Here is a 21,131-nt window from a genome sequence, read left to right on the forward strand (position 1 = left end):
TGTTGTCTTCATTCAGGATCTTCTGCTGCAGTTTGTCGAGATGAAGTCCAATCTGGTCTGAAGAAGAAGTTCCAGTGTGTGTTTGAGGGGATGACTAAAGCAGGAAACCCAACCCTTCTGAATGAGATCTACACAGAGCTCTTCATCACAGAGGGAGGAAGAGGAGAGCTGAATGAAGAACATGAGGTCAGACAGATTGAAGCAGCTTCCAGGAAAGCAGACAGAGCAGAAACAAGCATCAGACAAGAAGAGCTCTTCCAACTCCCAGCTGGAAGACAAGAACCAATCAGAACCGTGATGACTAAGGGAGTGGCTGGCATCGGGAAAACAGTCTTAACACAGAAGTTCACTCTGGACTGGGCTGAAGGCAAAGCCCACCAGAACCTCCACTTCACATTTCCATTCACTTTCAGAGAGCTGAATGTGCTGAAAGAGGAGAAGTTCAGCTTGGTGGAACTTGTTCATCACTTCTTCCCTGAAACCAAACAAGCAGGAATCTGCAGCTTTGAAGACTTCCAGGTCCTCTTCATCTTTGATGGTCTGGATGAGAGTCGACTTCCTCTGGACTTCCTCAAGACTCGGATGCTAAATGACCCTAGAAAGTCCACCTCAGTGGCTGATCTGCTGACAAACCTCATCAGGGGGAACCTGCTTCCCTCTGCTCGCCTCTGGATAACCACACGACCTGCAGCAGCCAATCAAATCCCTGCTGAGTGTGTTGACATGGTGACAGAGGTCAGAGGGTTCAATGATCCACAGAAGGAGGAGTACTTCAGGAAGAGGATCAGAGATGAAGAGCAGGCCAGCAGGATCATCTCCCACATTCAGAGATCCAGAAGCCTCCACATCATGTGCCACATCCCAGTCTTCTGCTGGATCACTGCTACAGTTCTGGAGGATCTGCTGAAGAGCAGAGAGGAAGGAAAGCTGCCCAAGAGCCTGACTGAGATGTACATCCACTTCCTGGTAGTTCAGGCCAAAGTCCAGAAGGTCAAGTATGATGGAGGAGCTGAGACAGATCCTCACTGGAAACCAGAGACCAGGAAGATGATGGAGTCTCTGGGAAAACTGGCTTTTGAGCAGCTGCAGAAAGGAAACCTGATCTTCTATGAATCTGACCTGACAGAGTGTGGCATCGATATCAGAGCAGCCTCAGTGTACTCAGGAGTGTTCACACAGATCTTTAGAGAGGAGAGAGGCCTGTACCAGGACAAGGTCTTCTGCTTCATCCATCTGAGTGTTCAGGAGTTTCTGGCTGCTCTTCATGTCCACCGGACCTTCATCACCTCTGGACTCAACCTCATGGAGGAAGAACGATCACAGAAGAAAAAATCCCTAATGACTCTCAAACTGAAACAAAGTCCAGTCCAGTTCTACCAGAGTGCTGTGGAGAAGGCCTTACAGAGTCCAAATGGACACCTGGACTTGTTCCTCCGCTTCCTCCTGGGTCTTTCACTGCAGACCAATCAGAGTCTCCTACAAGGTCTGCTGACTCAGACAGGAAGTAGCTCACAGACCAATCAGGAAACAGTTCAGTTCATCAAGAAGAAGATCAGTGAGGATCTGTCTGCAGAGAAAAGCATCAACCTGTTCCACTGTCTGAATGAACTGAATGATGGTTCTCTAGTGGAGGACATCCAACAGTTCCTGAGGTCAGGACGTCTCTCCACAGAGAAACTGTCTCCTGCTCAGTGGTCTGCTCTTGTTTTCATCTTACTGTCATCAGAAGAAGATCTGGAAGAGTTTGACCTGCAGAAATACTCTGCATCAGAGGAGGCTCTTCTGAGGCTGCTGCCAGTGATCAAAGCCTCCAACAAAGCTCTGTAAGACCTCTCAGGAAAATCACCTTCAGTCAATAAATGTATCTGATGGAAACATGAAAGATTCAATAACTGCTGTCTGTCTTTGTTTTCTACAGACTGAGACACTGTAATCTGTCAGAGAGAAGTTGTGCAGCTCTGTCCTCAGTTCTCAGCTCTCAGTCCTCCAGACTCAGAGTTCTGGACCTGAGAGACAACAACCTGCAGGATTCAGGAGTGAAGCTTCTCTCAGATGGACTAAAGAGTCCACACTGTAAACTGGAGAGTTTCAGGTCAGATCTCATTCAAATGTTGATTCTCTACGAAAATTTCTGTTTTTCTATTTTTTAGGAGAAAATCTCAGATAGACGTCAGTGCAGAGGAAACAGAAGGGAACTGTTGTTGGAAGTAAAAAGAAAACAACATTCTGTTTGACTTAAAAATCCAGTTTTTTCTTTATCTGATGGTTACCAATGTTATCTTGTTTTTTTGCACCAGACTAAACAGGGGAACCTAAGTCCATCCAGGTCTTGATATCTGGGAGAAGTTCATGTTCTTTGTGTTCTTTAAAACAAAACATTCCCCATTATTTATCTCTCTGAGGCTCCGCCTTTTGCTCCGTGTGGGTGCCGCCCATTTAATGACATCTATCTAGACCTGGGGGGTATTCCAGGAAGTATGTTTTAACTAGCCTGACTTTAAGCCTGAACTCTGGCTGAAATCCGCCTGAACTTGCTTACTCGGGTTACGAGTTGGCGTAATTACGCTCGACTTGGTAAACCTGGGTTAATGCACGTGCACAGCAGGTACATAAAGACATTCTCAATAGATCGCCGATTTCCGGAGTAACCATGGAAACGCGTGGAGAAAAAAAGAGAGTGCAATACTTTAGTGAGACGGAGTCTGAGATTTTAATGACGGCGTATGAAGATTATACGACCATCAAAAAAGTAACACTGCTGCATCAGCTAAAGAAAGAAACTTAATTAGTTTTTATACAACTCAAATGCACATATTTATCTAACTGTCATATTACTCCGATTCACTTAATCGTTTTTCCATCTTAATTTAATATAATTCTTGAACTCTCATATGTCTAATTTTGAGCCAGCAGATATAGTCATTTTTATAACAATAAACAGAAAGACACAAAGCACATGGAAAGAACACATTCATTTTCCATTTTTCCAATATTGTTGATACAGGTTTTGACAGTAGGGGTGCTATATAAACTCATCATCCTCTCCTTCACTCTCCCTCATGGTGCAGAGACTTAAGCATAGTAGGACAAAATAACTCGCCAAAACACGGTAAAACACAGTAAAACAGCTAAACAACTTAACACATTTGGTCGAAAACCCACACTTAAACTCAAATCCGTCCAGACAGTCAAAGGGAATGGTATCCCACAATCCCTTGTGGTGCCGATCTAACAGCAGCTCCAAAGTTACACCTACTTAACTCAATTATTTTGAATGAAAGTAAAATAAGTGTTTGATAACTATGGGTTATTTTTAAGCTGACTTAAATAAAAAAAACATTTTTCTTAACTGAAGCAAATAATTAAGTTGGATCAATGTAAAAAGTTTATCTTTAAACATCCATATGTGGTCTCATCACCCTCTCACGGTGGAAAAAGTATTATCTGAGCTTCTTCATCCACTAAATCATCTTCAAATGGACACGTCATGTTGCTTCACCTCTCTGAAGACAAACTAAACTTCAACTAAACCTGCTCCAGACCAGGTTATAATAATAATAGTAATCCATTTTATTTAAAGCGCCTTTCAAGAAACCCAAGGACACTTTACAAAACAAAGGTTGAAAATAGACGTTATGTTATGTTATGTTATGTTCAGAGCATGAGTTGCCAGGGGAACTAAGCATACCCGGAAACATACCTCTGTTTTTGGAACTGAAACCAGTGGTTGTACATTTCTTTAGCCTCATACTTACCGTGGGAGCTAGCATAACCTGCTTTCTGGAATACCCCCCAGGGGGTACTCTTACGATAAGTTTGAGGAAGTATCAACTAAGGAAGTTGATAACCTCAGCTTTCGGTTCCAGAAATGGAGGTATGTTTCAGGGTAGGTCAAGTTGCCATGGCAACTCATGCTCTGAACATAACCTGGTCGGGAGCAGGTTTAGTTGAAGCTTAGTTTGTTTACAGAGAGGTGAGGCAGCATGGCATGTCCATTTGAAGATGATTTAGTGGATGAAGCTCAGATAATACTTTTTCCACCATGAGAGGGTGATAAGACCACATATGGATGTTGGAAAAATATTTTTTTTATTTTGATGTAACTTAATTTATGTTTCAGTTAAGATAAATCTTTTTTTTTGTAAGTCAGTTTAAAAATTACACGTAGTTTTCAGACAGTTATTTTACTTTCATTCAAATTAATTCAATTAAGTAGGTGTAACTTTGGTGCTGCTGTTGTTTAGCTGTTTTACTGTGTTTTACCGAGTTATTTTGCCCTACTGAGCTTACGTCTCTGCACCATGTGTGAGAGTGAAGGAGAGGATGATGAGTTTATATGCCATTGAGATTATGCACTCCGTGCATTTTCCCCCCTGTCTTTTTTATTGTTATAAAAATGAGAATATCTGCCGGCTCAAACTTAGACATTTGAGAGTTCAAGAAATATAATTAATCAAGATGGAAAAAAGATTAATTGAATTGGAGTAATGTGACATTTAGTTTAATAAATATGTAAATTTGAGTTGTATAAACAATTATTGAGTTTTCTAGACGTAAGAAATTAGGTTAAATAAATTTAACTCAATTGTTTGTTCCCAATAGAAGTAATTCATTTAAATTGGGAAATTGGATACGTTTTATATATATATATATATATATATATATATATATATATATATATATATATATATATATATATATATATATGTGAATCACAAGGAAAATGGAAACAAGATCAGAAACTCGTGCGTTTACTTTGTCTGCTCTTTTTCTACACGCAGAAACTCTTTCTTTTACTGATGATGCAGCCGTGTTACTTTTTTGATGGACGTGTAATCTTCATTCGCCGTCATTAAAATCTCAATGAAGTATCTCAATGAAGTATGGCGCTCTCTTTTTTTCTCCACGCGTTTCCATGATGACTCCAGAAATCGGCGATCTATTGAGAATGTCTTTATGTACCTGCTATGCACGAGCATTAACCCAGGGTTACCAAGTCAAGCGTAATAACGCCAACTCATATCCGGTCTTTTGGAACCGACATACCCAGACTAAGCAAGTTCAGGCGGATTTCAGCCAGAGTTCAGGCTTAAAGTCAGGCTAGTTTAAACATGCTACCTGGAATACCCCCCCTGGCCTTTGCAACTTGTCTGTGTTTTGCAGATGAAAACAAAAGAACATCCAAACTTTTTCAAAGATGGATCTGCATGTTGTGCATAGAAAATGACAGAGTTTTGCCGACCCCGCTAGCTCCTTGGATGAAGTGGGTTTGTGTGTTAGCTTGGGGCCTAAGCTGGCAGCACATTCTCCTCCTGGAAAGGGCTGTTGCTCACTTCTCTATTTCAGAATGTGAGAACCCACTTGTTTTTGTGGGTTGGGAAGGATTGGTGCTCAGAGAGGAGGGTTAGAGAGTAATGCTCAGAGATGAGTGAATGGATCAAAATACTGCTTTGGGGTTGTGTTTTATGAGGAATTAAATCTCTGCAGCTGTTTTTGAAAAAAACATGATAATTTGTTCATATTTTCTTAATCAATTGAATTAATTTGTGATGATGATTCGTGTGAAACTGATCTGTTTCAGTCATGATCTTGTAAATCAGCGATCCAAACCTTATTTTTTTGGGCCATGTACCAGTTTAATGTCAGACAATATTTTCAAGCACTTGGTGTTTTTTAATCTATTTTTCACATTAAAATGGTGCTGATAATTTTTCAGGTCCCAACTGGTAATCCCAGTTCTTTTTTTTAAATCTGGACTTATTGTGTATTTCTCTTTAACACAGAAGATGATTTTCTGTGCTAAAGTTTCCTAACAGGGTTCTGTCTAATTTAGCTTTGCTGTTGGAAAATACTCCAATTAAAACTTGGTTTTTAAAATTGATAAACAGCTCTGCTCCCAAGGCCATGATGTATTTTAACTTACAGGTCATCACAAATTTTCAGTCTGTTTCAAGATGTCATCTGTCAGTCTGTCATTAGAGCGGGTCCCATCTGACTGAATGTATCAAGTTCCTGGACCTCCAGCTGCATCACTGCTCCTGAACACACTTTTCTGTCTGATTGCAGGTTGGAGTTCTGCAGTTTGTCAGAGATCAGCTGTGAAGTTCTGGTCTTAGCTCTGAAGAAAAATCCGTCCAATCTAACAGAACTGGACCTGAACTGGAACAACCTGCAGGATTCAGGATTTCTTCATCGGTATGGTTTTCTGGAGAGTCCAGACTGCAGACTGCAGACTCTGAGGTCAGACTCCATGTTTCAGTTGTTTTCAGATCAATATGATGAGTACAGATACCTGACTGATGACTTGAGAATGACGACTCAGACCCCCCATTCCCACCTTACCGTGTGCTTTTGCTGACTCTGAGGATGTTTTTTTTTTCTTACTATCATGTTTATCGGGTGTGCACAACTCATGTGATCTTTGCATCAGAAATGAGAAGGAGGAGCTTGTCTGAACAATTAGCCGAAAAAAAGTATGTAGGGGGTTCAATTTCTCTTTGTTCACTTGATTTTGTGTCAGATCCATTAAAATCTGATCAAGATTTTCCTATGGAAGTTTTCTTTGCCCATAATTCTAAGTGATCTTTAGTTGTCAAAGAACAAGTCACTGAAGTATTTTGCAATTCAAGATTCAAGACGAAGAAATGCCAATTAATCTGACATTTTGGAATTCAAAACTTTAAATCGAAGAAAGATCAATTGGATTACTAATTATCATGTTTCATGGTTCTTTAATTCAAATGAAAATGTATTTTCCAACTGTCAATTTAATCTGCATTTCCGCCATGCATTTTGAAAATGTATTTAGTAATTAATAATTCTTGATGATAAATGACATTTCAATTCCTCGTCTGTTTTAACTTCATTTTTAAGGCATTTCAAATCTGTTGCATTTTCATTTACCTTCATGTTTTGGGGTCAAAATCTTTAGGAAAATTTGGATTTTGAAAATTTAACCCTCTTCCTCATATAATCACTTATTAAGGTAATGGAGGGGGGGGGGTCAGCCTGCGATGTACCTTGGGAGGGAGGAGTCACTTGGCAGTGGTCCCCTTCCCCTGGTTGTCGTGTGGGAATTACCCCCCCCCCCCCTCGGTTTTAATTGCACCATAGACATGTATGACCCGTGGTAGTGGGGGTGCTTGGGCATCACTGCCAGCAGACATCCTGTCAGCGCCCTGTCTGCCAGTTGTAACTGCACCTTAGACATTTAGGGCCCTTGGTGGGGAGGGTGTTTGCACATCACTGTGAGTAATCAGGAGATGTCCTCTCAGTACCCCTGCCCCATCCCTAGTAGGGGGTACCGGGCCCTTGAACATGGCGGCCGTGTGCCTTGGGTGCTGGCTTCCTGGGCCGAATCACCATGCGGGGAGAGGGATCCCTGTGCTCTCTGGCAACAACGGGGGCCAGGGTTCACATCACATCTGAGCCTGGGGCTGTTTGTGTTCCTGTGGTGTGGATTCCGGTCCTTGCCCTCGAGTGCTGGCCTTTTCCAAATTCCATCTATGGGGGAGCCTGGTCGGGCCATGGTAACAACACCCCTTGTGAACCCCCACCGCTCTGGAGCGTCTTCCTCCTCAGCAGGGGTGGCTGCCCCCTGCCTTGCTCTCACCTGGACAAACTGTGGACTGGGTGGGCGGTTGTCTGGAGAAGAGGGCGGGTCTGTATTGGGGGGCCCCGGCCTGTGCCCAGAGTCAGGGGGGGGGGGGGTGCCCAGAACTCCTGGGTGGTGGTGGGTTGGTTGTTTGGGGCTGGGGGTGCTTTCCTGGGACAGGGCCCCGTGTTGGGCCCTACCGGCGGGGCGGGGGGGCTGGTCTCCTGGTTGGGCTGGGGCTTGAACTCTCTGTCGCCCTAGGTCTCCCAGCTCTCTGGCTTTGCGGGCACCTGTGGCCTGGGTGGTGGATGTGATTGCCCGGTGTGCAGTTGTTCTCTATCTGCTACAGCGGGGGTCTTGGTGTAGGGATGTCTTGGTACTCTCCCTTTTTACATTCCATCATCCACTTTAGAGAAACAAAAAGACCCACTCGAGCACAGATGTTATCTCACATTTGCACAAATAGTTGTAGTGATTGAATGAATTATTTCACGTGTTGGTCCGAATGCAGAAGTATGTGTGTGTGTAAAATCAGGGGGGTATTCCAGAAAGCAGGTTATGCTAGTCACAACAGTAAGTATGAGGCTGAGGAAGCGGATAACCTCAGCTTTTGGTTCCAAAAATGGAGGTATGTTTCAGGGTATGTCAAGTTGCCATAGCAACTCATGCTCTGAAAATAACCTGGTCTGGAGCAGGTTTAGTTGAAGGTTAGTTTGTTTTTAGAGAGGTGAAGCAGCATGGCGTGTCCATTTGAAGATGATTTAGTGGATTTAGTGAGAGGGTGATAAGAAGCCCGGTTTGAGAAGGTTGCGTCAGGAAGGGCATCCAGCGTAAAACATTGCCAAGTTTACCATGCGACTTGTTCGCTGTGGCGACCCCTGATGGGAGAAGCCGAAAGAGGAAGGAAGTGAGAGGGTGATAAGACCACGTATGGATGTTTAAAGATAAACTTTTTAACTTTGAACTAACTTAATTATTTGCTTCAGTTAAGATCTTTTTTTTTAAAGTTAAGTCAGCTTAAAATTAAAACGTAGTCATCAGACAGGTATTTTACTTTCATTCATTCAAATACGTAGGTGTAAGTTTGGTGCTGCTGTTAGATCAGCACCGCAAGGGATTGTGGGATACCATTCCCTTTGCCTACCTGGACGGATTTGGGTTTAAGTGTGAGTTTTTGACCAAATGTGTTTAGTTGTTTAGCTGTTTTACTGTGTTTTGCCGAGTTATTTTGTCCTACTATATTTCAGCCTCTGCACCATTAGTGAGAGGGAGGGAGAGGATGATGAGCTTATACAGCACCTTTACAAATGTATGATGTAATGACAATGTTGGAGGTAAATGATTGCAACTGTAACAGTGCACTAAACCTGTTTTCTTCAATGATTTGTGATCTTCACTGGTGTCCATGGATTTCATCAAATCTTTCCACCTTTATCCACCTTTGTCATGGTAGGGAGAACACGTCAAAGTAAGGGTGGGGTCACCTAAGATACCACAAGGGTTAAATCGATACAGTTGCTTTGTTTTTATTGTTATAAAAATGAGTATATCTGCCGGCTCAAACTTAAATGTATGAGAGTTCAAGAATTATAATAAATTTAGATGGAAAATTGAATTAGAGTAATATGACATTTAGTTAGATAAATATGTAAATGTGAGTTGTATAAACACAAATTGAGTTTTATAGACTAAAGAAATTAGGTTGAATAAATTTAACTTAATTACTTGTTACCAATAGAAGTAATTCATTTAAGTTGGCAAAATTGGATAAGTTATTTATATACAGTATGCGTCACAAGGATAATGGAAATGAAACAGAAACTCGTGAATTTACTTTGTTTTACTGCAAGCAGAAACTCTTTCTTTTGCTGATGCAGCCGTATTACTTTTTTGATGGGCGTATAATCTTGATACGCCGTCATCAAAACCTCTGATACCGTCTCACTAAAGTATAGCGCTCTCTTTTTTTTCTCCACGCGTTTCCATGGTGACTCCATGGCGGCGATTCATTGAGAATGTCTTTATGTACTTGCTGTGCACGTGTATTAACCCAAGTCGAGCGTAATTACGCTAACTCATATCCGGTCTTTTGGAACCGACATACCCAGAGTAAGCAAGTTCAGGCAGATTTCAGCCAGAGTTCAGGCTTAAAGTCAGGGTAGTTCAGGGTAGTTTAAACATGCTTTCTGGAAAAAACCCCAGTTGTATTGTGTGCATGTTGACATTTTTTGTATGTGGGCATTTTTGGAGCCCACAGGTATTTTTGTGGCATTTGGGTGTGTGTGTGAACAGGCCCCGCCCCCTTTTGGATTTACATTATTTATAACCCTGACTGTAATGATTGTAAACATCCCCCCCGGCATCCTTCTCTCTTCTTCACTCCTTTTCTTTTCCATCCGGTCCAACAAAGAACTGTTACAGATATGAGTAAGATGAATAATAAAGTTTAGCCCAAACTACAGAGGGAGTTCATTCAAATAAACACCTAGTGTGTCAAATGTTTCATAACCCCTATTGTAACGGTAAAATATGTTCAAAACAAGAGGCTTTTAGCTCTCAACTGTCTGCTCAGCTGTTGGATAGGGCAAGTAAAAAAAAAACACATTCCAAAGGAAAATGCACAGTGAAAACATAATCTGGCGTTCATCATGGCGGGTCCCTCCTGACAGAATTTACAAGTTCCTGGACCTCCAGCGGCATCACTGTTCCTGAACACACTTTTCTGTCTGATTGCAGATTGTGGAACTGCAGTTTTTCAGAGATCAGCTGTGAAGCTCTTGGCTCAGCTCTGAAGAAAAACCCATCCAATCTGACAGCGCTGGACCTGAGCTGGAATTGGAACCTGCAGGATTTAGGATTTCTTCATCTGTGTGGTTTTCTGGAGAGTCCAGACTCCAGACTGCAGACTCTGAGGTCAGACTCCATGTTTCAGTTATTGTTGGAGCCATTTGGCTGAAATTAAGTTATTTATTAGATTTCATGCATGCATGGATCCGTCATTCCTTGGCCATGCAGGTTTTCTGGCATCCTATTGGTTAGGTGCATTTTGGGAGCTGTTGTGTCTTCTATTGGCATTTGCCTTTTTGGATTTTGAACTTGGGAAGCACGGCAGCACATTAATCTTAGACCATGTTTAGAACGTGTTTAGAACATTTTTAAAATATGTTATTGTCATAGTTAAGACATGTTCATGCCCCTTGAAAATTATTTTTTGTAGTTTGTACTTAAAATTTTTACTGTTCAAGAAAGTGCAAGAAAATAAATTACAGATAAGGAAGAAGAACAACTTTTATGTAACTGCAACGCAGTTACATAAAAGTTGTTCTGTACTGCGCTGGACTGATTTCACCATAAGAAGAGGACCTCAGAAAGAGTTTCTTCACTCTCAGCGTTAAAGCATCGCACAAGACTTACGTGAGTAATGAGCCAATAAAATCAAGGCTGAAGCCGCACAGCAAGACTGTCAGGGGAGTGCTCTTGCTAAAATTCAAGGTTGAAGTGGAAGCTGATATATGTGAGAACAGTAACTCATTTCAAGAAAAGACGACAATTTGAGCCATAATTGCAGTTAATTGGAGTCACTTCAACAATGCATGATGCACGTGATGGCCTCCGGAGGGCGCCAAAGCTCATTCCAAAGGCAGCAGAATAAAAATGTGAATGGCTTAACCCTTGTGCTATCCTAGGCACTTTACCATTGGGAGTTGGGTCATCTAGACCCACTAGACAGCGCTCTGAATCTTATTTCTTCAATGATTTGTGATCTTCACTGGTGTCCATGGATTACATAAAATCTTTCCACCTTTATCATGGTAGGAATAACACGTCAGTGGAGGGTGGGGTTCATCTAAGACAGCACAAGGGTTAAAAAAGGAAGAAAGAGAAAGCCGGCTCAGCTTATTCATAAGAAAAAAGAAATAGAAGAACTAAAGAAAGACAAAGTGCATGCTCAGCTTATAAAGGAAGAAGCATTATTTGCTTTGAAAAGGTGTTTTTAAGAATTTGGAAAGCTCAATGCAGAAATATTGCCACTTCTTCATGAGGACGAGGCAGATAAAGTTCAGAAAGACTGGTTTTTGCCAAATAATGAAGAGTTGAAAGATTTCATTTGTGAAACAGAAGATTGGCTTGGAGATGGCTTGACGAGTAAAAATAAGGAATGTGATGTTGAATGTGAGGATGATGTGCAACACACCGATAGCATTTCAGCAGTGCTTTCTTGCACTACCAGAGCCAAAAAGACTAGCTCAGTTTACAGTGAATCTACACAAGTGTCTAGTACTACAAGCTCTGCTCGCTTAAAGCTGGAAGCCAAACGTGAAGAACTGCGAGCTCAAGCCGTGTTTCTTAAGAAAAAACAAAAGATTCAAATGGAAGAAGCCCACAAAAGGAAAGCACAAAAAGAGCAGTTAGAGCTGGATGCCAAAAAAGCTGCATCAGAAGATGCAGGTTATGCAGATTATGAAGAGGTTTAATGTGTCACAAAGGAGCAATTTGAGACAGTGCACAGTGTCCTAAATGACATAGCAGATACTCAAAGAATCAGTTATCAAGAGAAGAGACATTCAGAGAACCTCTTTCCTTCTATAAGCCAATATCAAATTCCACAGACTGCCTATTATGAGCATGGAAATGCCTTGCATAGAGCAGCCAGTTCAAGCCCTGTACCACCTGTAGTACCTCTTGTTGCATCTGAGGACATTCATAAAATAATGCAGAGACAAAATGACATAACGGAAATGCTTGCCAAACAGCAAATGATGTCAGAGCTTCCTCAAAGGGATGTTCCAGTATTCTCAGGAGATCCGTTGAACTATCGTTCTTTCATCAGATCATTTGATCAAGTTATCGAAGGCAAGACTAACAGTCATCAAGACAGGTTACATTTTCTGCAGCAGTTCACTGTTGGAGAACCTCAAAACCTTGTACGCAGTTGTGAACACATGGAACCAGACAAAGGTTACAAAGAAGCATGAAAGCTTCTTCAAAAACACTTTGGAAAAAATGAGCTTCAAATAGCAACTGCCTACATAAAGAAAGCTTTGGATTGGCTGTTGATAAAAACAGAGGACAGAAAAGCTTTGCAAAGCTTGTGCTCTTTTCCTTGTAGGATGTCGAAACACCATGACTGATATTGAGTTTATGAATGAAATGGACAATCCAAGTAACATGAAGACTGTGCTCTCAAAACTTCCCCTCAAGTTAAAGGAAAAGTGGAGAAGTCAAGCGTACGATATTCAAACAAGAAGAAGAAAGAGAGCCAGATTTTCTGATCTAGTAGAGTTCATTACTTGGCAAGCACAGATCAGTAATGATTCATTGTTTGGAGAAATTTAAGACAGTCGCTAAGAAGCAAAAGAAAAACCAAAACCTTTCACGAAATGCAATTCAAAAACCTGCACATTTGTGACAAGAACTTATTTGACCAAAGAAGACAGTGAAGGTCAACAACAAAGAGAAAAACCTCTGACCTAGTAATCTCTGATGCTTTACATAGTCCATGCATGTATTGTAAAAATAATCATGCATTGGAGGTTTGTAGAGAAATCAAAGTTCAGAATCATAAAGACAGAATTCAGAATTCAGTTCTTTATCACAAAAGGACTCTGCTTTGGTTGCCTCAGCAAGGGGTAAGTTGAGTAAAAACTGTCGCAAACAACTGCATGAATGTTCATTCAAACCCCCGAGCATCTTACTTATGCAAAAGGAATCTCCAGCAATGACTGAAAATAAAGGATCAAGTCCAACAGTAGTGATCAATGAGGCTACTAATGCTTTTATTGAGGCTGAAAATGAAATCAGAGGAAACACTGGGGCAGGTGACGGAGAAACTGTTCTTCCAATAGTGTCGGTTAAGGTCAAGTCCAAAAAAGGTGACAAGATAAATCCAAGTGTATGAATTTCTGGATCAAGGAAGTACAGCAACTTTCTGCACATGTGATGTGATGAGACACCTTAATGTTCGTGGGGAGAAAGCAGATCTCTAACTCACCACCATGGGGGCAGAGAAGAAAGTTAATACACACTCATCTCAGATGACTCAGACTCATCTTGGGAAGCACGGCAGCACATTAATCTTAGAACATGTTTATAACGTGTTTAGAACATTTTTAAAACATGTTATTGTCATAGTTAGGACGTGTTCATACCCTGTGGTTTGTACTTTATATTTTTACTGTTCAAGACAGTGCAAGAAAATAAATTACGTAAAAGTAAGAACAACTACCTTTTTTTATGAAGCACGCGTGAAGACGGTTCCTGCTCCCCAAGATATCCGAATGTAACTGCAACGGCAGTTACAGTTATGTTCTCATCAATATGATGACAAAGTTGTGTTGTAGCCAGCAGCTTCTGACTCTTCATTCAGAGCTGAAGTCATGGATCAGGGATCAATGTCCAATATTTGCTGCTGACTCTTCCTCATCACTTCCTTCTTCTCTCTGCTTTGAATGTTAAATCTAAATGTTCTGAAATTATGCTAATTTGGCCACATCCGTGAAACAGTCAGCCATGCCCACACCACTGTAAAAATGTCATCTGTCAGTCTGTCATCAGGGCGGGTCCCACCTAACTGAATCTACCAAGTTCCTGGACTTCCAGCTGCATCACTGCTCCTGAACACAATTTTCTGTCTGAATTTAGGTTGAGGAGCTGCAGTTTGTCAGAGATCAGGTGTGAAGCTCTGGTCTTAACTCTGAAGAAAAACCCCTCCAACCTGACAGAACTGGACCTGAGCTGGAACAAGAACCTGCAGGATTCAGGAGTTCTTCATCTGTGTGGTTTTCTGGAGAGTCCAGACTGCAGACTGCAGACTCTGAGGTCAGACTCCATAGATGCATTTACACTGCAGGTCTTGATGCCCAAATCTGATTTTCTTACTATATCCAATTTTTTTGACGACCCGCTTACATCATCTCTTAAAAGTGACCGCTATCCGAATTTTTGCATTTACACTATATAATGCTGAAACTGTCAAACGTAGACGTTCTGAGGACTACGTAGCATTTCCGCCTTTCGCCGACCTGAGCACTGACCGCATGGATTTAAAAAATTATGTGCGAGCAGGCCCTCAATAATAATCACAACAGTAATGAAAACTCATTTAGAAGATGCGTGTTGGCAAACATGTTGGCAAACGTTAAGCGTGGCGAACCGCCCCCCCTTTTTTATGTGTTTGGGTTTTTTTTTGTGTGTGACTGGGGTTGTCATGGAGGCAACGCAGCGACGGAAGGAGGCGTTGCCTTGAGCGCTCCAGGATAAGGCAGGAGAGGGGATGCGTGGGAGAGGAAAAAGAAGGGCTGCTCGGCCGGTTTATGTACTCTCTCTGAGTTTTGGATGAGGAAGTGTTTGCAGACGTTGTGCTGCACTAACAGTTTGAAGCAAGCAAAGAAATACACGGCTTCTAGCCTGTTCCAGAGCAACGGTGTCCCGCTTCATTAGTTACCGTTTGCGTCCCGACCTGGACCGGACCGGAAATAACAGCGGTTTCCGACTAGGGTCTGAAGCCTGAGGCTGAAAGGTAACACGCTGATGGGGCTCCAGCTGTCCTCGAACAGCAAAATCAGCGCGCAAAAGCACTTTAATAAGTGATGTGATCTTAGTTGGTGGTGTCCTGAGTTGACGTCACTGACGTACGACTCGAATTTACTGGGGAATATCCGATTTATCTGCTTGCATGGCACACGCAAATGCACATATTCGATTCGTTTCCGATTTATTTCCACATATGAATGAGGCCTGAATCCGATCTGAGAAAATCGGAATCCATGCGCTTTTGTCCTGCTTATACACTCACCGGTCATATCCGATCTCTGCCACATGAGAGGAAAAAATCGGAATTGGGTCACTTGAACCATGCAGTGTAAATGCGGCCCATGTTTCAGTTGTATTCAGATCAATATGATGACAAAGTCGTGTTGACCCACAGTGAGCAGAAATGTCCAGATTCTGATCTGCAGCAGCATCTTCCTGCAGCTGCTTGTTCTCTTCAAAGATCTGCAGAAGAACTTCTTCTTTTCTTCCTGCAGCTGCTTGTTTCAAAGTTGTCTGCTGACATTTGTCGTCCACAAAGTTCTGCTTGCAGCCATCAGCTCTTCTTTGTGTCTTTGCTCCGACAGACTCCTTTAAAGCGCGTGCAGAAGAAGCAGCCGTGCACGCTCACATGCACTCTGAGTCCTGCTGTGTTTCAGCAGATGCAGCTGAGAGTCCAGCGGCTGATGTTTGTGAGCAGACAGTGACAGAGTCATGCTGCAGCTGGATGCTGCTCTGACAGACACATCCTCCACAAACATCCTCACCTTTTCATCCACAAACATCATCACATCATCCATCAAAGCTCCCAGCAGCTTCTGACTCTTCATTCAGAGCTGAAGTCATGGATCAGGGATCAATGTCCAACATTTGCTGCTGACTCTTCCTCATCACTTCCTTCTTCTCTCTGCTTTGATCTGTTGGAGCTGAAAGTCTCTGCTTGAAGGGCTGCAGCAGAGAAGGACTGGAAGATCATCTCCTGAAAATTGGGATGAAGACTTTCCAGCATCATGCTGCTGAAATTCTCCCATGATTCAGTGCTGTTTGGAGAAGAGCTGAGCAGAAAGAGGAAGTGGACTTTTACTGCTGTTGCTGCAGAAACATCAGTTGGTTTGGATGCAGCCACAGGCTGATGTTTGACTTTCACACATCTGGACTTCTTTCCTGAAGCAGCTGCATGTTGTCCTGAATGTTCCTGAATGTTCTTCTTCTCTACTTCTGCTGGACTCTTCTGATCTGCTGCTGTTGCTTCACATCTTTAGACTTTTTCCCAAACTTTCTGATCTTCCTCAGCTCTGAACTCTTTAGAAGTGAAGGATGAAAAACATGAACTTTGTCTTTAAAGTCAACTCTTTGTTCTGGATTCAGGTTGGAGGTCTGCAGATTGTCAAAGACCAGCTGTGCTGTTCTGGCCTCAACTCTGAAGTCCAACCCGTCCCACCTGACAGAACTGGACCTGAGATACAACAACCTTCAATATTCAGATGTTCAGCAGCTCCAGGATCTGGTGGAGAGTCCAAACTCCAAACTGCAGACTCTGAGGTCAGTAGAGGGTTGGGGTCAGTCCAGCTGCTTCCAGATGTTTGGTCCTAAAGTTAGTCTGAGAGCAAAGATGCAGAGTTTCCTGTGAAGCTGCAGCTTCTCAGTGAAGCTCTGAGGAGAATGATGACAGGCTTCAGGACAACAGTCAGCCAATCAGAGCAGCAGAAGCTCCAACAGGGGAAGATGACAGGAAGCTGCTGCTCTGAACAGGACTGAAGCTCCTGCTGCTCTTTGTGCTGCTGTGCTGCATCACTGACTGACAGACCAGGATCAGGAGACACTCCTTCATCTCTGTCTCTACACTTTCTCTCTGCAGGTGGAGGAACTAAAGGGTCTGATGTTCCTCCTGGAGGAGCAGAGAGGAGCAGCAGCAGCAGCTGGTCTGCAGAGATGTTGTGACTGGACGGTGTTCCTGGGAGGTGGAGAGCAGAGTGATGGAGGAATCAGAGGAAGTGGAGATGAGTGTCAGAGCTGCAGCAGGAACCGATCTGAGATCAGCTCCACTGTCTCTCTCAGCATCAGGTGGACAGTTATTGTGCTGCAGCTCCCCCGGTGGACTGATGGAGAACTGCACTTCCTCCTCTCATTCTAACTTGCAGTGCTGGGAAGTCTTCTGCTTCTTTTCTCTTTTGTATTGGAAGCTTATCTTTACTTTGTCCTCACACTCTTGCCATAGTTGCTTATGTCATCCTTCCTGTCAGCTGATGTCTGTGTTTCTCTGTACATTTCCATGAGTGAGCAGCTGTGGGTGTCGGCTGTGAGCAGTTCTACTTTAAAGTCAGTTGATCGAACAAACCAATCATTGATCATTTTTCTCCTTATCTGTCCTGAAACTGTTTTCTGAACTATCTGTGTTGGTGATTCATCAGATTCAGGCATGATGGTTTCTTGCAGAAGCTCAGAAATTGTTTCTGCTGTTTCTTGGACTCCTGCACCTCTCTGGACCACAGACTGGACCAGCATTCTCTAAACATCCTCCAGCTGGTCCAGAAAGTAGCAGCTTGGCTGTTGACCAAAGAAAGACCACTTTCCAGCAATTTTGGGTGAATGATTGTCCATCTGTGTGCAGTTCTTCTTTAAGTTCGTCTTTTTCACGAAGCCCATTGAGATGACTATTGTTGTAATATTGGGCATTCAATTGAATTGAATTGAATTGAAAATTTAGTCTTTACCTGACCTTTCAGTGCCACACAGTGGACTGAGGTCTTCTGATTAAAGGCTGCTGTGGTTTTGTATTCTGCTTATTATTGTATATGATTGGGTTCTACTTTCATGGTGGTACCTGATCTCCTGTCTAGCCTGAGAACTGGAGCAGAAATCCCGTCTGATCTCAGTTAGTGAACAAAAGTCTCTCAGTTGAATTATTTTCTATCATCTCTGTTCTGTTGATGATCAAATATTGAATCATGCAGTTTGAAAGACTCAGAGTTTTGCTTTGATTGATGTTTACCACAGTTTTCTGATTGAACTTCCTTTTTCTTTGGTGTTTTGTGGGTAATAAAATGTTTTGTGGGTTATAGAATGTCTGAAACTAGTAGAAACTTTCTGAGCATCAAGCCTGTTTTCTCCAGAGGACATGAATGAACAGAGTGGATCTTAGTGAGGAACGACAGCCTCTGGATGCAGAGAATCACTTTGATGCAGCTGCTGCAACAACACCAACTGCATTGAAGCAGGAGGGATAAGGGAGACACCTGCTGGCTGCAGAACTGCATCTTAGGCCGCCTTTACACTGCATGGTTCAAGTGACCCAATTCCGATTTTTTCCTCTCATGTGGCACAGATCGGATATAATCGGTGAACGTGTAAGCAGGACAAAAGCGCATGGATTCCGTTTTTCTCAGATCAGATACAGGCCTCTCTCAAATGTGGAAATAAATCGGAAACGAATCGGATACGTGCATTTGCGTGTGCCATGTAAGCAGACAAATCGGATATTCCCCACTTAATGCGAGTCGGACGTCAGTGATGTCAATCCAGGACACCACCAACTGAGATCACATGACTTATTAAGGTGCTTTTTGTGCGCTGATTTTGCTGTCAGTGTGTTACCTTTCAGCCTCAGGCTTCAGACTGTAGTTGGAAACCGCTGTTATGTCCGGTCCGGATGCAAAATGGCAACTAATCAAGCTGGACACCGTTGCTATAGAACAGGCTAGAAGCCGTTTATTTCTTTGGGGGGCGTGTACGATAGGGGGGCCGTGTGTGTGTGAGCGCGCGCGCGTGCTTGCGTGTGTGTGTGTGTAAGGAGAGAGGGGGGGTGTGAGCGCGGAGCGGGGGACTGTCGGAGAACCGTAAATTAAAAATAAGGTGATAAGGTGTCCTGCCCAAAAGTTTTGGAGTCTTTCTTAACCCACTCTGGAGGCTGAGGGTTCAGAACGGAAAAGTGAATCCCCAGGAAATCTCCCGTGTGTTTCTGACTACGGTCGGAAAAGAGAAGTCATCGCACAGAAAAGGTTCAACACTTGGATCAAACTGTTAGTACAGTACGTCTGCAAACACTTCCTCATTCAAAACTCAGAGAGAGCCGAGCAGCCCTCCTTTTTTCCTCTCCCGTGCATCCCCTCTGGAGCGCCCAAGGCAACGCCTCCTTCCATCGCCGCCTTGCCTCCATGACAACCGCAGTCACAAAAGTCTGAAGGAGGTCCGTGGAACTACTGCTACGTAGTCCTCAGAACGTCTACGTTTGATAGTTTCAGCATTGTATAGTGTAAATGCAAAAATCAGATACGGGTCACTTTTAAAAGATGATGTAAGCGGGTCGTCAAAAAAATCGGATATAGTCAGAAAATCGGATATGAGCATCAAGACCTGCAGTGTAAATGCGGCCTTAGTGTCAAAAGGCTTCAAACTGAAAACTGTCTGTAAAATTCCTGCAGCCTGTTTGGATCTAATAAATGCTCTTTTGAATCAACTCTGTGTTTTCTATTGATTTTTGTCTTCATTCTATCTTTTTTTTATTTTTTATTTTTCCTTTTTAACTTGTCCTGTCCAACCGCTGGGCAGACAGATGAGAGCTGAAGGCCTCTTGTGTTGGACATATTTTACTTTAACAACAGGGGTTATTAATCTTCACACAAACCAGAGGTATGTCTGAATAAACCCCTTTTGTAATCGAGGCCAGACTTTATTCATTTTAGTTATCTTTGAAATTCTTTTGTGTTGGACCGGACGGAAAAGGAAAGAAGGGGAGTAGAGAGAGGGTTGCTAGAAAGAGGGGGACAGGAGGGTGACCACAGGAGGGGGGGAGGGGGGTAAAACCATGAAGCATCATAAAGCAACAAGCTACTGGATGTTTATCATTACGGTAAGGTACAGATAGAATACAAATCTCGAAGGGGCGGGGCCTGTCCACACCCACACTCAAATGTCATAAACACACCTGTTAGCTGCAAAAATGTCCCCATGTCAACATGTACACAGTACAGATAATGTTCACACACGCACACTTATGCCTACAAGCCAACTAGTGTGAGATATTTCATTCATTCACGCAAACTGTTAGTGCAAAGGTGAGCTAACACCTGTGCTCAGTTGAGTGTTTATGTTCTTCTAAAATGGATGATGGAATGTGGAAAGCAGGAGGGGGAGCAACCAGTCACACCCAGACCCCCGCCGCAGCAGCTGCAGCAGCTGCAGCAGCCAGAAGCCCCCAATGCCACACGGCAGCAAGCAGGCAGAGACCAACCGCCCCCGGGCGCCCACGCCCGCCACCCAGGCCAGGGCCAGCAGGACCGCCGCGAGGCCCCCAGAGCCAGAGAGCAGGGAGGCATGGGGGGAAAGAGAGCGCCACCCCAGCCCAACCAGGAGAGCAGCCCCCGCGCTGTTGTATCTTGTTCATGTTACGTTCATGTTTACTCCATGCCACTAGGAGGCGCTGAAAAGGGGAGATGCAGAAATGAGAATGAGGAAGTGGAAGGAAGGAATGAAAATGGAGAACTGTTGCTGAACGTAAATAAAGCTTCTGTTAATCTACTACGTTCGTCTTCTTACGCCTGAACACTACATTTTGGCGAGGAGTGATCCTACGTGTTTTTTGCCGGCGTATTTTTCAACTGACCGATATGGCGGCGAACGTGCACCCCCCCGCCAGTGTTTTTGCCGTGTCCCGGAGAACCGCCACTACCGTACCCCATGTGGATGCATATGTTCAACAACTACTTGCTTGTGATAAATGCCTCAGGGAATGTGTGGCCAGATGCCAGACGGAGAGCCACATTACTTCACCGCCTTGGAACTGAGGGACAGCGGATTTTCTACTCTCTGCCAGACACAGGTGACACTTTTGCTTCAGCTGTTGCTGCTCTGGAAAGGCACTTCTCGCCCAAAGTAAACATTTTCGTAGAAAGACACGCTTTCAGACAGCGTACACAGTCACCACATGAGACAGTTATGCAGTATGTGGCTGCATTACGGGATCTTGCTTCCAAATGTGGATTTGATGACAAGATGGACGAAATGATCC

At 43.2% G+C, this 21,131-nt stretch overlaps 1 protein-coding gene across 3 annotated transcripts in view; it reads left to right on the forward strand.

Annotated features, from left to right (window-relative positions):
• Window positions 1-19,580, forward strand: part of LOC110016798 (NACHT, LRR and PYD domains-containing protein 12-like) — a 52,354-nt gene extending 32,774 nt beyond the window's left edge. For all 3 annotated transcript variants that reach the window (XM_078934500.1, XM_023962179.2, XM_078934499.1), the window contains 7 exons: window positions 17-1,823; window positions 1,919-2,092; window positions 6,067-6,240; window positions 10,331-10,507; window positions 14,237-14,413; window positions 16,493-16,666; window positions 16,983-19,580. In XM_078934500.1, the coding sequence (XP_078790626.1) occupies window positions 17-1,823; window positions 1,919-2,092; window positions 6,067-6,240; window positions 10,331-10,507; window positions 14,237-14,413; window positions 16,493-16,666; window positions 16,983-16,995 (2,696 nt within the window). In that variant the 3' untranslated portion in view covers window positions 16,996-19,580. The remainder of the gene's footprint in view (window positions 1-16; window positions 1,824-1,918; window positions 2,093-6,066; window positions 6,241-10,330; window positions 10,508-14,236; window positions 14,414-16,492; window positions 16,667-16,982) is intronic.
• The last annotated feature ends 1,551 nt before the right edge of the window (window positions 19,581-21,131 follow it).

This window comes from Oryzias latipes, chromosome 2, assembly GCF_053564925.1.
Source record: "Oryzias latipes strain Hd-rR chromosome 2, Olatipes_Hd-rR_3.1".
In the NCBI taxonomy this organism is placed as follows: domain Eukaryota; kingdom Metazoa; phylum Chordata; class Actinopteri; order Beloniformes; family Adrianichthyidae; genus Oryzias; species Oryzias latipes.